Here is a 17,332-nt window from a genome sequence, read left to right as displayed (position 1 = left end):
TTAGAATTGGGAACAAAACACCCATGGAAGGAGTTACAGAGACAAAGTTTGGAGCTGAGACGAAAGGATGGACCATCTAGAGACTGCCATATCCGGGGATCCATCCCATAATCAGCTTCCAAACGCTGACACCATTGCATACACTAGTAAGCCTTTATTTCTAAAGGCACAGAGCCATAAGCTTCTAGTTTTAAAAGCACAATAGACTTTTCCGTTGTGTATCTAGAGCTATACATGTCTGACGTTGAAAGCTGAAGCTAAAGGCCTGAATGTTTCAAGATTTGGGTCTCCCGGATGAAGAGCCACTCTGTAAGCTACAGGCTCTGAAAAGTGCTGGGCTTCCAACTCTAGCAGAAGCTGCCCTCTGCTTGTTCATCATTTCCACCTGATGGAGTAGAAGTACACTCATGTACTTGGGACAGGATGCTGAAACACTATATGCAGACTAAGCCCAAGCCCTATCCAGGCTTTACAATAGTAGATAGTGTTTGAATATATGCATACATATATTTTATAAAAAATATAAATATGTGTGACAATGTAACAGGCTTTACCTCATCAACATATATTTTGCTAATGTACTCACACAATCTAAAATTAAATACACAGATATATTGATACATAGAGTCACATACTGGCAATAGTCTCAGTAACAAATGGTTAAATCTAGAGCCAAGGGTTTCTAGTTTCACTTGAGGTAAAAGTTAGGAATATGGGCTTGGTTATCAGATGATCCAGGTTCAAATCTCAAATTTACAATGTCCTAGTACTGGGACTGTGGGTAAATGTGATCACTTTCCTAATCATATGCATTCTTAATAATAACATTCATCTCTTAATAGTTACTGTGGTTTTCTGTTGGCTATTTAAACAGACACAATCCCATGTCCTTGTGGGGCACCTGCTCCATGCGGATTCTAGGCATTAGCTAAAACATGCCTTGCCCCATAATCTCAGTTGCTGGATCAGGGATGGACTGATGATCCAATTTAAGCCAAGAGTAGGAGGGAGGGTGAATGAAGGTTAAAAAAAAAAAAAAAAAGCCCCCTTGGTGTCCTGGTGCAGGGGAGCTTTTAGAAGGAATGTGATTCCTTGAATTCAGAAGAATTAGCATAGCACATAAGAGCATCCTTAGCATGATACTGAGGAATAAGCTCGGGATGGGAAGTCCACAGAAATAGCAGATAAGAGACTGAAAGGAGCTGGCTGGTCAACGCTGCTGGCGCTTTGTTATATAAGTAACCTACAGATAGGTTTACATCTGGATTTTCTAGTTTTATAGGATAATAATTTATTTTATTACTTGAAGCAATGTGAGTTTAGGGTTTCTGTTATTTGATCCCTGGGCTCATGTAAGTAATAGAAATCTGTCTATAATGAAAGACTATGTGCTCTACTTCATAAAGCTGTGATGATTGGATTCAATGACGCAAGTAAACTGCCTAGTACAGAACCTGATGTGAAGTAACAGTTCATTTAAATTTCACGAAAAAAAAAAATCAACAAATAATTAGCTCGGCCTAGGAAGAGTTAGGTCATGAGACACCGAAGATAAACTGAGAATGTAGAAGTGAACAAGTGTTTTCAATGTTCATTCAACCATTGTGAAATCACAATGGTGATAGGCTCACTTGTTACACCTGGCAACTCAGACTAAGCTCTTTCATTTAGTTAAGTGTAAACTAGTTAGTAGAGGCACACATCTTTAATGCTAGCACTCAGAAGGCAGAGGCAGGCAGATCTTTGAGTTTGAGCTCACCCTGGTCTACAGAGCTAGTTCCAGGACATCCAGGGCTACACAAGGAAACCTTGTTTTGAAAAACCAAAATAAATTCATCAATACAATCTGCTTAAGTCTGTATTATTCTCCAGAACACTTATATAGTATCAATGACAGAGTCTGGTGGTACACAGTCATGCTCATTTTTTTACAAGCTGCCTATGACTTCTGTCACACCATGTGACAGAGGTGATGTGTTGTGGAAGCGCTAATGTCCTTAAAGTAAAATGCATTTGCTAGTTGGACTCTGTAGAAAGTCTGTCTGTCTTGTGTCTTCAGGGGAGAAGCTGAGCGGGTCAGCCCATTGATTCTTTTTCCTTATGTGAGAAGAGCCTGTGCAGACCTTTCTTATCAATCCCATCCATACTTACTGACCACACACTGCAAAAAGGAAGAACAAGTTCAATTGCATGCCCATTACTGCTTGCTCTGCCTTTTTCTGAAACACAAATAGGATGTCTGGCTATGGCAAAACACTTGTTTGAATGTGATCATGGTCTAGCCTCTGCCCCACTCCTAACTCCACAACCCCTCTGCTCTGTACCAACACCCATCAGACCTGTTTGTCTGTCTATCCCTGCCACCAACACTGCCACCTTGTTCAGGTCATCTGTGAGCACAGTGTTGAAGCAGCCCGTACCTTCCAGAAGGGTGCCTACTCAAATCTTTATTTGTTATAAAGCACTAAACACAACTCTTTAAGTGTTCTAGGTCCTTGTTGTTTGTGTTCTCTCATTAGCTGTCTTCTGTAAGAAGACCAAAGAAGAAGAAAGAGAGAAGAAAGAAGCTTCCTCCACTCCCAGAATTCTACTTCAAGACACATGTCTCACATGTTCAAAGTAAGTAATATTATTTAACATTAAACGACTAAGCCTAAAATGGTGAAGCTTGTGCTTCATGTGGCAGAGTATGCTAGACTGAATAAAGTTTTATTTAATGCAGCTTACAGGTTACATACTATTGGAACTCTTAATAGTGCAGCTCAGCCCAGTTAAATGCTAACCTCTAAACAAGTTTTCCCTTGCCCTTTCCACGGTGGCTCTACCCAGGTAGGTGATACATTTTAAAGAGCCTTTGCCGCTGAGTGACACACACCAAGAGGGCAGGATCTCCTGTTTTCACAGTGTGTAAGCCATGCTCATCCATTATTTGATAGCACGGGAGCAGGTGTTGAGCTGAGCACAGCAACCTAATACCCTTATTACTGCACTGTGTTTTGTTCCTAGGGCTCAAGTAGGCCCCTCTGCTACGACAGTTAGGAAAAGCGGACATTTGCAAGGTCTCCTGATCTATTTAAGATAAGATTTAATAGACAAAAAGGAGGGACCTTTTCTTAAGCACTCCACAGAAGATGTTAGCCTGAAAGCCAAATCTAATACTTCAATGCAATAAACAACAGCTGTTGACAATATACTGAAAGCAAGAAAGGCAGACCTCAAGCAGAATACACATCCTGGGAGTACTAACTAATAATCTCATCGACGATTACTGTTAGGCACATAATTTTCTCACACTGAACATACGCTATAGTAAATGGGGGGTGGGGGGAAGCCCATAACCTCCTTTACAGACACATGAAAGACAAAAGAGACAGCCTCAACCAGAGAAACCAGATACCAATGCTGTAGATAATGGATATATTTCACCAAACTTAAAAAATAATAGCAGTCCCTGCACCTCTCCTGGGCAGCACAGTAGAGCTTGCACTGGTGACAAAGGGTGAGATAAGCTGGTCTGAGGAAATGAGAGCAAGAGAGCTGCCCCTGCCCTTGTTGGCTGCTGTATTGGATGAGCTAGCCAGGGCAGTGCTGGAGAGCTTGCCGTTACTGGTGCAGGTAAGCTGGTGGGCTGATCAACTCAACTAATTCTCAGGCTTAGATCCAAGGCTTTGAGTTGGCCCACCCCAACGTCTACCCTCTCTATGATCTACTAGAGTGCATGAAAGGGTCAATCCCTTAGATCCAAAGCAGCAAGATCTCCATGACACAGGGAAACAACAGAATATCTGAAAGGATATCCCCATAAGGATACCCATGAGGTATAATGTAGCAGAAGCCAGAGACCCTGAAATAGAGCAATGCCTCCTTGCAATGAACATTTGCAAGTGAAGATGAACAAAAGGGTATACTGTATAACACACTGTGACATGCTACAGCTTCCATGGCAAGATTAATTTTATTATTCTATCTTATTCTGTTTTCTTTTGTGGAGGTTGCAAGGGTGGAGGGCAGATACGAAGGAACGGGGAAATGAGTGGGCCTGGGGTGCATCATGTGAAATTCACAAAAAAATCAGTAAAAATTAAGGGTAAAAAGTGAGTGTGGTGGTTTGAATAGGGTTGTTCCCCATAGACTCATGTGTTTGGAAGCTTGGACCATAGGAAATGGCACTATTAGGAGGTGTGCCCTTGTTGGAGTAGGTGTGGCTTTGTTAGAGAAAGTGTGTCACTGTGTTGGTGGGCTTTGAGATCTCCTATGCTCAGCCTCTGCCTGGTGAGGTAGAGTCCCCTGGCTGTGTTTAAAAGAGAGTCTCTGTCTGCTGCCTGCAAATCAAGATGTAGAACTCTCAGCAACTCTAGTACCATGTCCACCATGCTTCCTTCCATGATGATAATGGACTGAACCTCTGAAACTGTAAGTCAAACCCAATGAAATGTTTTCTTTCCTAAGAGTTGCCTTGGTCATGCCGTCCCTTCACAACAATAAAAACATAACTAAGACAGTGCACTATTTAATGAGTGGGGATATAAAGGAAAGAAAACAGGCTGAACAGGCCAGAAGGAACCAACCACTAAGCAACACTCCTCCATTGGCCCTGCTTTAGTGACTGTCTTTAGGTTCCTGCCTTGGCTTCCTGTCCTATCTCTTAGCCTGAATGTTTCTAGATGAAATAAACCTCATCCTCCAGTATTTTATTTTATTTTATTTTAGCCATGGGGTTTATCACAACAATGGAAATCAAACCAGGATAGGAGGAATACAAAGTAACATACAATACATATCAACCAAAATTGTCCTGCAATTGGCTAAGTAGCATGACACAGCTCATGGGACTCTGAGCATGTGTATCAGTGTTATTTTCATAGAGATGAAACTAAGGATGTCTATATTTATACCAGGACTATTTTGGTAATTTAGTTTCGTTTGTTTGTTTCAATACTAGGGGTTAAAGACAGCCTCTCATGCTTAAGAGTACAATGTCTGCCACTCTTTGCTCATTTAGGACCTTTAGTTAGATAATCTTGCATTTGACCTTAGTCTCCATACACTAGCTGTACATGGCCAAGTTACTTAACATTGCCACAGTGCTGTTGATTGTCAAATGGGGTGCTGTGTACAGCATGCTTGCCCTTACCACAGGGCAAGGTCTTGTTATGTGTATAATAAATAACACTTTTTAAGTCAATTAAGCAATGAAATATGTACTTTGAGGTATAAATTACTTGGATAAAAGGGCTTGTGAGATAAAGGAAGTAAGTGCACTTGGGAATGATAAAACCATCTCACCAGGTGACTCATTCCTAAAGGCTTCAAAGCTGAGCTGCCACTGGGTTAACACATTCATTCAACAAACTCATCAGTCATTTGAATGATTAGTACCCAAAATATCTCATTTTTGCCTACAAATTATCACCTTAAGAACATAAACAATGACTGCTAAGATACGAATACAGTGTGTGTTAATTAGATGCAAAGGTGACCTGGAGCCTAGATCTCTGCTGCAATACACTAAAGACCTTCACTGAAAACAAGTATGGCTTTGGTTCACAATTGGAGAACAAACAAGAGCTTGTCTGGTAAGTGTGCTAAGAGTGGCTTGGCACATTTCAGTGACATCTGCTCTTCAGGCAGCTCATGCCAGTCACATGGCCTTCTTGAAGGGGGAGGTATGTGTGGTAGAGAGCAGAGAGATGGCATGCTCTCACTTGGAGATCATCCCGCCTAGGCAAAGAAGAAGCCATCTTGGAGTTTTAGGTATGAGGGAATCACTTCTGATCCCCAACCAACCTCTTCTCTTCTCCTCCACAGAGATGTTCAGGGCCGTGCTTAAGGTTATAGAGGAAACTGCTATAGATATGCGGCATAGTGCATTTCTTTAGGAGAAAAGTGCCAAATAGGCATTATGGGGACACCCGCTCCCCCTCAAGGATTTCCACCTCTTGTTTATGTCCTTGAATAACTCACAGTCTCTTGCTGTAAACAAGTTCTATCATTTGCTTCTTATAATGTGTGTGTTGGATTACAATACAAACCATTGGGGTTATGTTATAGAATACTATATATTGTTATTTGAATGCTATCCTGCTAGTCAGGTCAACCTGTGGGTCACAACTTCTTTGGTGGTTGAATGACCCTTTCACAGAGGTCACCTGAGACCATTGGAAAACACAGATATTTACATGACGATTTTTAACAGTAGAAAAATTACAATTATGAAGCAGCAACAAAAATCATTTTATGGTTGGAGGTCATCACAACATGAGAAACTGTATTAAAATGGACACAGGATCGGGAAGGTTGAGAACCACTGGTCTAGGGCTTTGGCATTCTGTTCTTGTTAAATTTGACAAAGCAAGCCGTCACCAATCCTGCAGCTTCAAGAGGAATGAATTCTCCTAATTTCCTGTCTGAACTTGTCTGACTTAATCTTAAAAGAGAATCCAATTCTGGCCAATGAGACTGCAGCTTTGAAGAAATTTCAGTTGTGCTATACCCACATTTCAACCAAAATAGGAGCTAATAGATGTGGGTTAAATCAATGGTTCATTTCTTACACAGGATATCAAACCAAGGTGTTATCACAGCATCTCTTCTTCTGAAGCCAAACAATAGGAATTTGTGGAGTAAATTAAGATCTGCATCAGACAACACCATCCATTGTAAATTTACCTTTGCACATGCTCTCTTCATTCATATGTTTACACTAAATTATCCAGTGAGCATCTACCTTAACTACTGTGCTGAATGTTGGTGATTAAACATGGGTGAAACATTCTCGACTCATAAGGGGGGGTTGCATTTAGGAATGATATGATTCTATGATAACATTGTGGCTCCAAAGGCACAATTAGAAGGATAACCATGACCACTGGGAAGATGTAACTGAGTGTGTGTGTGATGGTGGCCGTTTGTGTGTGCCTAGCTAACAAGAGATTCATAACAGCTTATAGTCTTTATAATGCATGCCCCCAAATTTAAAAGCCTTTTGTGCTGATGTGGCCTCTGAACTATTTTTTTTTTTAACGATCAACTATTATCAAAGCTACAACAACAAAGTTCATCTTGCTGATCACTGAAGCTTCAGCTCTGCATCATTGTCTGGTAACCACACACTTTAAATGAATGTTTGCATGCATATAGAGGCTAGAATCATTATGTCCAAGGTGTGTTTTTGTTTTGTTTTGTTTTGTTTTGTTTTGTTTTGTTTTGTTTGCCATTGTCAATGTATGGCTTTGGGAACAATAACAGGTGCTTCTTGAAACTTGCTACACTAGGCTAAAGGGTTGATAAGTAAAGATTAATTCTTTATATTTTTAGTGTAGTAACATAGAGGAAGAATACCTTTATTAGGTTTATCTTTCATTGTTCTTGCTGTCTTTCTAATTGAGGTATGTATTTTAAGGTTTTATTTTCCATGTATCACATGGAAAAAATACATAATTTTATTTTCCATGTATCACATGGTAAAATACATAAAACACACATAGCTTTGCTTCATAATAAATAAGCCTGTAGCATGACATAGAAAAGTGCAAAAGTTGGGAACGTTGTATAAATAAAACAACTCACTATACATCAGGAATACTTTGTCCTCACAGGCTTACAATACATAAGTTATCCCACCCAAGTTTATACATTATCTTTTCTATTTGAAAGGGCTTTGAAAGTAAATACCAGGAAAAAATTGAAAAACAACTTTTTAAATATATTATTATTTTATATTCAAGTTGTAGGTCTTTCTCTTTGTAAAGGAGAGTCTTAATATTTCATATTTACTGAAACAACCTAAATACACCATTGAAAGTTGTCTATGCAACAGCACCATGCATGACTGAACTAGTAATATATCTATGAACTGTGCATAATCTCATCAACACAAGGCAAAAAGGTGTGCAGGAAGAGGCTCCAGTTTTCACATTAGCTTGTCTATTTATGTAAGCTTAAAGCTGAGACAGACAACTGGGAAACTCTGCTCTTTTATAAACAAAAAGTAATTCAAGTGCTTTCTTTTTCCTCTGCTGGGTTGTGTTGTTTTGATTTTAAATTGGGAATTGCAGATGCTGCGTCCTTGCTGTATCCAACCTTGTTGGATAAGGAGTTACATTTTTGCCCATAAGTTCTTTGGGATGCCAATACGCACCGTGAAGTCCGATGAAGTGTTAGGATTGATCCTATCCATTTTTACAGCTTTAAAAACACAAAAACAAAACAGGCCAACTCTTCTTTTATACTACTGTATTAACCTTTTTTTTAAAAGGTCTTTATTTTTTAATGCATTTTCTCTCATCTGTGCTATGAGGATTGAATCTCCTTCCATTTACAATGACAATGTGAAGTGTATGGTTTATTTTACAAAAGGAAGAGTTGCTGTACATGTTAAAAAATTTTAAAGTCTTATAGTTAACCACCAAACACTGATGAATGTGTGACCTTTGCCAGAGCTGTCAACCTAGGACATAAAGGCTCAAGGACCTAGGGCAATAACTCTTAGTCAGTTTATGTTCAGTTGGTACAACACATCTCCTGTGCAAACTATAGCCCATCGGAAAAGCCGTACTCCTCTACTCACGGTACTAATTTATTCTTAGAGACCCCAAAGACAAGCCTTCCCCTGTGATTTTAGAAATTTGCTTTGTGTGCTGTGAGTGGTTGATGTAGTCTTGTCATTGTTTAAAACTTGTCTGTGTTTTGTTTTATTTTGTTTTATTTTTACACATTTTTTAAATTAACTTACTTTTAAAGATCCTTTTCCTTTTCTGGAAGAGTTCAAAGCACATGAAAGAACTATATTATACATGCTGGCGGAAGATTGTCATTTGTGATCCATGGTTTATTTAAGAAAAGAGAAAAGGAAAGAAAGTGGGAAATTATAAAGTATATCTTCAACCTTAAGGATTAATTCTTATCTGCATCTTGCTTCAAAATGAATCTGACAGCCTTTATTGGTCCCTCTGCCCCTCTCACGGTAAGAAAGTAGAAAAGTAGGCAAGGGCAATAAAAGAAAACACAATATCCCATGTTCTTCTTGATAATGGATACTCTTTTATTATTCCCTGTTCAATATTTCCACTATCAATGGGAGATTAAATTTTGCAACTGTTTCTGTTGTGCTCTGATTATTTACATGAATCGCCTAATAGAACTTTGTCTCATTCCTATAGGGATGTGGAAATCTGAGTTATAACTTCATTATGGGGAGCTTATTTTTTACTAGATGGAAAATACAATTAAACATCTACAGTAACCTAAGATGACTTACTGTTAACTGTCTGAAACGGTTCATCTCCATAGCCTAAATTCATAATTGAGTCATCTTCTACTTCTGACAGGAGAATGAGGACTAATTCCTTTTTGGACTACAATAATTAGTTTCCATCTGATTATTCATTGGAGAGACTGTGGCATTCCAATCAAGCTCTGTTCTCCTTGTGGGAATTATAATGAATTTGGGTTTTCTTAATTTTACTAGAAACAAACAATCACTTCGCCCATAATTTAAAGTCTTCCCTTCCTGGTTTAATGTAAATAAGGGAGTATTAAAATAGGCTCTGCCACACTTTGAAAATAAAGCCAGTTTGTTTTCAGTCTGAGAGTACGGGAAAATGTTTGAATCTCTTGACTAATAAAAACTTGTTTAATTATAGAAATCACAATTAAAGCCATTGTGCAACTCTGTGCCATGATCAACTATGTGGAGGTAAGCTCTCGAAACTGATAAAAATGAGCTCAATATTTTGCTTATAAAAAAAAATTAAAAAGTCAAGCAATGGTAGAAAACTTCTACCAATAAAAAAAGACAGCAGAGCCCCCTTTATATCTGACATGGAGTCTATGACAGAAACAGGACACACAGTGTTTTAGAAAAATAAGGTGTGCATTGCTGGCAGGGATGTCAATGTAAGAAAAAAAAAATCAAAGTAGAGCCCATACTATAGCAAATTCTCTCTCTCTCTCTCTCTGTGTGTGTGTGTGTGTGTGTGTGTGTGTGTGTGTGTGTGTGTGTGAGTGTATGAGTGTGTGTGTTTGTGTGTGTGTTGCATGCGTGTTCACATAGGGGAGAGATGTGCATGCATGTACTTGTTGAGGTGGAGGTGACACATCTTCAATCACTCTTTTCCTGATGTTTTGAGACAGGCTCTCTCGCTGAACTTGGAGTTTAAAAATTCAGTTAGAATGGCTGGTCAATGATTTCCAGAGATCACCGAACACTGAGATTCTCATATGCACTTTTTATGTGACTCCTGATGATCCAGCCTTAGGTCATTATTCTAGTTCAGCAAGCATCCTACTGGCTGAGCCATCTCCCCAGCCCCTGAGTAAAGACTCCCACTTACACAGTCGGTCTCTTTTACATGGTCTATGCTGACCTGCTGAGTTGGCTGTTCAAACTTCTTGTAAAACCACAGTGTTGTTACAAAACTGTTTCCTTACCTAGTATCTCTTCTTCTCTATTGTATGCCAGCCCTCTTTGGAACAGCTTAGCCTCTGGTTTTAGAGTGTCTTCTTACTGGGTAGTTCCAATGGATCTTCTTTGTGCAGTAGGAGTTTGAATGCTCACAGGCTTAAGATGGCCATGCTTACCTGATCCCTGCTCTCCTCAGGTTCCAGCAACACTCAGCCTTTTAGAGTGTACTGGGGTCCAGAGTGCTGCATTTTTCTCAAGCTGATGCTTTGCTTACATTCTAACAATGGAATTTGAAGTGAGATCCTGAATTTTCAAAACTGGAGTTTCAACTGTGAATTGGGGGTGGTAATGCCATAAGCTGTCTGGAACTGGGGGAAATCTGAGCAAAGTAATTTACAAGTACTTAGAAGAGTCCCCTGGACTTCCAGGAAGCCACCGGTAAATGGTGGCCTGATGCTACTCTTGTTCCATGCATATTCATGGGTGCTTAAGATCATTTTGAATCATTCAACCCTGTCTGGAGGGAAAACATGGTTTGACTCTGAACATAGAAGTCCTGTATTTCATAGCTGCTCTTCCATGTAATTGGTTCTTCTCACATGGGCAAATCTATGGCGATGCAAGGATTCTTTTTTCATTCACACAGTTTATGTCTTGGAATTCAGAATATGAGTTTTCAGCCTAATATTCTAAGTAGCAGAAAGATGATTTATTCTGTCATCTCCGCATCAATCAAATCAAACATTTAGTTTGCTGATTCTTTTGAAGGAAGATTTATATTTTTAATTTAAATTTATTCCATGAAAAGCCCCAAGCTATATATCACTGAACACCCTGGGAAATAGCTGAACCATCAAGATGAATAAGTATTTGTTACAATGAATGAAAAAAGAGGTTTTACAAAAAGATTCCTAGCAGTCACAAGCCCATATTGTTTCTGAATTCATTTCTCAGCCTTACACACCACATGAACTCCAGTTTCAGAACGTTATGGCTCTCATTTAAATTCTTCAGATAGAGAAATACCCCTCAGTTCACCAGCTTTTAAAGCCATTTGATGTCATTTCGAGATGATAACACATTGAATTGATGTCTGGCATTTCAATAGTAAAAATCTTACTTGTTATACAATTAAAGTATCTATTTGGCCCACTGTCATGGATGAATCTTAATACTGGTGATATGCCTTTAATTTGCCAGAATATATAAGAGTTTGGACTATTATCACAGCATTATTATTTATCTTTCGAAATTAAAATGTAATTGCATTATTTTCCCTTCTTGATCCTCCCTCCCACCTTTCTCCTATACCCAGACTTGCTCTCAAATTCACAGCCTCCTTTTGTTTAATTGCTATTACATAAGTATCTATTTGTGTGTGTCTGTGTGTGTGTAGTTATAAATATACAGATACAGCCTGCTGTGTATATATGATGTATGTATATGATTTAAAGGCTGACCACTTGGTTTTGGCTAACCAATTTGGGAACTCTTCTATGGGCAAGACTATTTCTCCTGCTGCTAGCATTTTTTAGTCATTCTTGGTCTAGGGATTTCCCTCCTTCCATGCTAGCATGTCAGTGGGTGGCATCTGTTCAGGGCCTGTGTAGATAACCATGTCTTGTATTATTGTTGTTGATAACACCCTACTAGCTCTCTGAAGTGTGCTTTACTAATGCTAAATTATGTTACCCAACATAAAGGCCATGGAATGTTGAGATATTTGGCATTAATGTGCCAGATATATTTTTAACATCTATTTTCTTAATCCTGTGTATGTGCATGTTTGTGTAGAAGTTTGAGTTCAGTGTTTTTGAAGACAAAGGACACAAACATTCCTGGAGCTATAGTTAAAAGCAGTTGTGAGATTACTGCCTTGGCTTCAGGGGAGGGATCTCATGGTCTCTGCTAAGTGCTCTTACACACTAAGGTACTTCTCCAGCTCTAATGCTCCACAGTTTAAATTTGCAAGTATTATTTGCTCCCACTCAGTGATTGACACAGCTCAGCCAGCATTTATTACTTCATCTTTCTGACTAATAATGAAAGAGGCAAAGGAAAGCGAAACAGCCATGGCTTTACTCCTGGAGCAGGGGACACAAATGACATAAGCAATTGGATATCAAAAAGTGTCAGAGCTTCGCAGACGAGCAAAATGCTCTGACATCTTATATAATGCAATACACGGGAGGTGAGTGTCCCCACAGGCAGCAAGAAACACACTCAAATGGCTCTTTGACCTCAGAAGGATGGCGTCTCGGTTTGTTTCGGTGCGACATTTGGGGTTTCTACCTTTCCTCGGAATGTCAGTGCTGGCTTTCATTCTATGGGAGACTTTTCTCCACCACATTTGCTGAAGTTTCCTTTGTGCTGGACACTGGGAGACCCTTTATAGATATCACTGTCTTAAGTGCTTAAACATCAACAATAACTCTTCATTTGATCTAGGTGTGCCCACTGTACTGATGAAAGCAGACAAGAAGTAAATGCTGTGGAGGTGTAAAAAGCTAGAAACAGGAAGTTCACCCCTCATGTGCCCCATGATTTTATGAGAGTAGAGAGGAGGGAGGGAGGGAGGGAAAGATAGAACAGTTGCCATGAGGTATGACTGAGCTCCTTCTGGGTTCCTTCTGAATTCCTTTCAGAATAAAGATCTTCCCAGAAAGAGCTGTCAGGAGCGAGAAAGCCTAGTCTTCAAAACAAGATGTTCAATTACCCACAAACACCAGGTGTGTAAATTCCCATCTGAAGTCCTGTGTGATTAACTGGTCAGCTTTCCACTTAACTACTACTTAAAGAGCACATTTCCAATTCAAACAGGTGATCCAAAGATGGAAAATTAAACAGTTACTTAAGTCTACCTGCTTCGAACCAGAAAAGGAAAAGAGGATTGGTTCATGGTACCTACAAATTGTGTCTACTCAATATGCCACAACTGTACTAAAATCTCAGTCAGTTGTTCAAAGATTAGAGAGGATAGCATCGAGGTGATCCATTGCAATTGATGCATGCATTTTATGTATATAATTAGTGCAGTCAGTATAACATAGCTCTCTCGCACTTTAGTTGGAGTGATTCAGTTTTATATCCCAACAGGACCAACTGTTAGCAAATCTTTGATCCACTTTCTTCTTCAGTACAATGGGAACACTAAATTCAAATGGGAAATCCAGACCAGATATAAGCACAAAGGAAACCTTAGTAAAAGTCGTAGATTCTATGGCGATTTGATTACTAATAAACCTAGGTGATAATTTCATATTTACAAATCACGGTTTGCTCATATTTACTCCTGGTCTAACAGTATCTCCTCTGACACTTTAGCACAGGTTGCTTTAGAGATAATGTTTTAGAATAAATGAGATCTAGTATATAAGATAATCATTAAAGCTAGTCATTTCTTTACAATTGTAACATATCCTTTTTTGTCTAGTGGTCATATGTCTTTATAATTTTTTATTTATTTTCCTAAAGCAAGTTTGCTAAGTGCAGGAAAGACTTTGTTTTCATTGTTCCTGAACATTTGAGAGACTCGTTTGATACAGTTGACAGGACAGGAAGACATTGCACCAAGTTTTCTCCTCTGCTGATTTCTTTCTTATCTTTCCCTTTTGTGTGCTTGTACTTCTTTTTAAATTAATTAATTTAATATTAAACTTCTTAGCCATTACCATTCCTTCTCTTTATATAGGCATAGTTATTAACCAAATACAAATTGTTATTGATAGTTATTTTCAGTCTTGTAATTTACTGTGACCTTGGGGTAAACTTTATATGCCAACCGCCTACATGGATAACATCAAAAGGCTGCTGTAATGACTAAATGGACATTAGATGCCATGATGAGCAAAAACTTGTTCCATGCAGTAGGTTATGGCTTTTTTTCTAACCCATGAGTTGTCTCCTTGGACATGACTGACCTGTGAATGATGCGCTGGCTCTGTAGGTAGTCCAGGGCCATGGCCAGCTCACAGATGAAGAGTTTCACTGTGTCTTCTTGGAAGTGGACATTCTGCTGCAGGTGATAACGCAGGTCGCCACCAAGTAGCAGGTCCACCACCATGAACATGTCTTCCTCATCTTGGAAGGAATACCTGAAACAGCATTAGGAAATATATATCAGGACTGGAGAGATGGACAAAGAGCTTGATTGTAGGCATCGGGGCCTGAGTTTGGATCTTCAGCACCCAGAGAAAATGGTGGTATGGTAGTGAATGTGAGATGACCCCTGTGTTGGGGGCCAGGCATAGGTGGATCTGGGGACCTCTCTGGCCAGTCTAGCTGGCCAAAATAGGAGCTTCAGGTTTGTTAAGACAACCTGAAGAGAAGCAATTAGAAAAGATATCTGGATGCCAACATTTCCACAAAATATGAATCTTAAAAATGATTGAGCCATGGGTTCTCCTGGGGCAAAATGAACTATGAAAGAGAACACAATCACATCCTCAAGTACAGACAAGAAGGTGAACCCATGGCTGGGGTAGAGCTGAGACTGCTGGAACACCAGGTATGATGGGGAAGCCCGAGTTTGGGGAAAAAATGCATGGGCCAATTTTATGACAGGAACTTAATCACAAATGTATAGACACTGGGGAGTCCCTGACAGGTGTGACGGGAGCTATAGGACCAGATATAAGCTCTTTCCTTGAAGGATCATGGGGCTGAGGAGTGGGAGATGAAGCAGAAAACAGACAACCCCAAGCAGGTCCCTATTGTACACACAGAACCTCCAGCAAAGATGGGGGGGGGGTGTTTATATGCACAACACATTGGTAAAGGCATTCTTTTCCTGTGGGGACTTGTTTTGTTGTGCCCACAGCTCAGGCATGATTTCTTGTCACAACAAAGTCATCTAAACCAATAACTGCTTTAATGTGTTTCTGTTTTCCTAGTGTCGCCGAAATCATATTTTGAAGTTTTATTTGCATTACAAGAAGTAAGTGCCAGTAAGCCGTACCCAAGGAAGCATGTAATTCCTGGTGATGAATTCTCTGCTCAGGAGGAACTGTAAGAACACCACTGATGGAGTAAGTACTAAAGGGTACACGAGGATTATTTTTGATAAGGAATGAGAATATCAACAAAGCATTATTAATCTGAGGGAGGTGATGGAATAATTAAGACCGACAGTTCCTGGTGTTCACTGGTTCCACAAGCAAAATTTCAGATCCACACCGAAGATGATAGAAATTAGGCTGTTTGTGAAATTAAGACAAAATGCATAAAATTCTTTTGGAAACTTTCAGATATTTTACTTGGTATTATCTGTTAAGAATTATGTTCTTTGCCTCAATGGGGTGACTACCTGGCCAGCTTTGCTTCAGGTTTAATAGACATCAGGAAAGCTGCTGGGTCTAGATGCTTCCATCTGAAATCCTTCCAAATTATATTCACTATGTTTTGGAGATCTTTTAGTGAGCCACCCTGGGATAGCTAATATGTAGTCACATCCGAGGTCTGATGCACCTCAGGCTGTTCTCAGCAGTGGAACAGAAAACATACTTGCTTGTGGGCTGAGTTACAAATGGGCCAAGTGAGGATGGAGAGGATGGAGACTGGGTACCAAAAGAAGAGGGAAAAAAACAGTGTCAATAATACACATACCTAGACGCTTATAGAAAGTTAGCCTGGGGAGGAGAAACCACATTACACTCTCCCGCTAACTACCCTCTCAAGTGTAAGTGAGATACCTGTTGACACACCAGGAGGCTCCGTGCCTGCTATTGCACTAAAACGTGTAAATATTGCTTACACTTAAGTTCAGCCTGAACGAGCAAACATTTTTTCTGAGGCTCGAGTTAAGCAGTTTTTATTCAAAGAACAAACTGAAACACGTGCCAGTTGTGACAAGTTAGCTACGCGTTCCTACATGCAGGGGATTATTAATCAAAGAAAAGGTGGCCAAGGCAAGAGGCAGCATGCTCCCCTGGCCAGCAGAAACACCAACTCAGTAAGCTGTGAAATAAGTCTGACTCTTGAAAATCACCTTCCTTCCTTAGCTCATCAGATCTGAATCCTACTTCAGTTTCTTGACTCTCAGAGGGAACAAAATGAGCATTTTATTTTCTGAAACAACTTAATTAAAAATATGTAGCCATAACATAATTTAATGATACACGGAATGCTCAGTTCTTATCACAATCTGATTTTTTTTCTAATAAAAAGACCTTCCTTGTAACTCAACAACTTGTCCCAGAGGCTCACTGCTTTGCTTCTGTAGCTTGTGTTTCCTATGTGACAGTATGGAATAGCTCTTAGTTGGCTGTGCTGAATTAGCCCTGATGTATGTGAAATTCACTAGGCAGTATGTTCATTGGTTCTCCCACAGGCCAATTTGATATAGGCAATTTATAAACTGAAATCCCCCCCTCACATGTGGCTCTAGTTTTTGTCAATTTTACAAAACCTAACCAGCACAGCAGCATTACACACACACACACACACACACACCACAAAACATGTGTGCAAGTACATGTTTGTGTATAGATAGAGTGTACACATAATAGATATATTTTAAAGATGTAACACATACAAAATGAATAGGAAATAATGAATGCTAATATGTATATAAAATTTTCTGCCAAAAACTTACTTGGTCTAAATGATGGGATTTATAAGTCATTTTTTAATTTTCTAGTATGTATTTTTGCATTTTACTTAACATTGAAATGCAAATAGATATTGGGAAATGTTTTCTTTTGCTTGTATCTAATATTGGTTGCCTCGAAAAAGAAGATAATCCTGTCAGCTTCTGATCTGTATAAAGTAAGTCAGAACATTCACCAAATACAAACTTAATGTCCATATAATACATACACATATATGCATTATACAAATATCCCTTTTTTTTTGGTTTTTTTTTTTTTTTTTTTTGGTTTTTCGAGACAGGGTTTCTCTGTGTAACCCTGGTTGTCCTGGCACTCACTT

General features: G+C 39.2%; 1 protein-coding gene across 1 annotated transcript in view; it reads right to left on the bottom strand.

Moving 5' to 3' along the window:
* Positions 1–17,332, bottom strand: part of Stk32a (serine/threonine kinase 32A) — a 114,195-nt gene that overhangs the window by 46,627 nt on the left and 50,236 nt on the right. Inside the window, exon 5 of the mRNA XM_021151143.2 lies at positions 14,326–14,499. Within this exon, the coding sequence (XP_021006802.1) occupies positions 14,326–14,499 (174 nt within the window). The remainder of the gene's footprint in view (positions 1–14,325; positions 14,500–17,332) is intronic.

Source organism: Mus caroli, chromosome 18, assembly GCF_900094665.2.
Source record: "Mus caroli chromosome 18, CAROLI_EIJ_v1.1, whole genome shotgun sequence".
NCBI classification, from domain to species: domain Eukaryota; kingdom Metazoa; phylum Chordata; class Mammalia; order Rodentia; family Muridae; genus Mus; species Mus caroli.
Note: the sequence above shows the minus strand (reverse complement) of the source record. Positions and strands in the feature narration are given on the sequence as shown.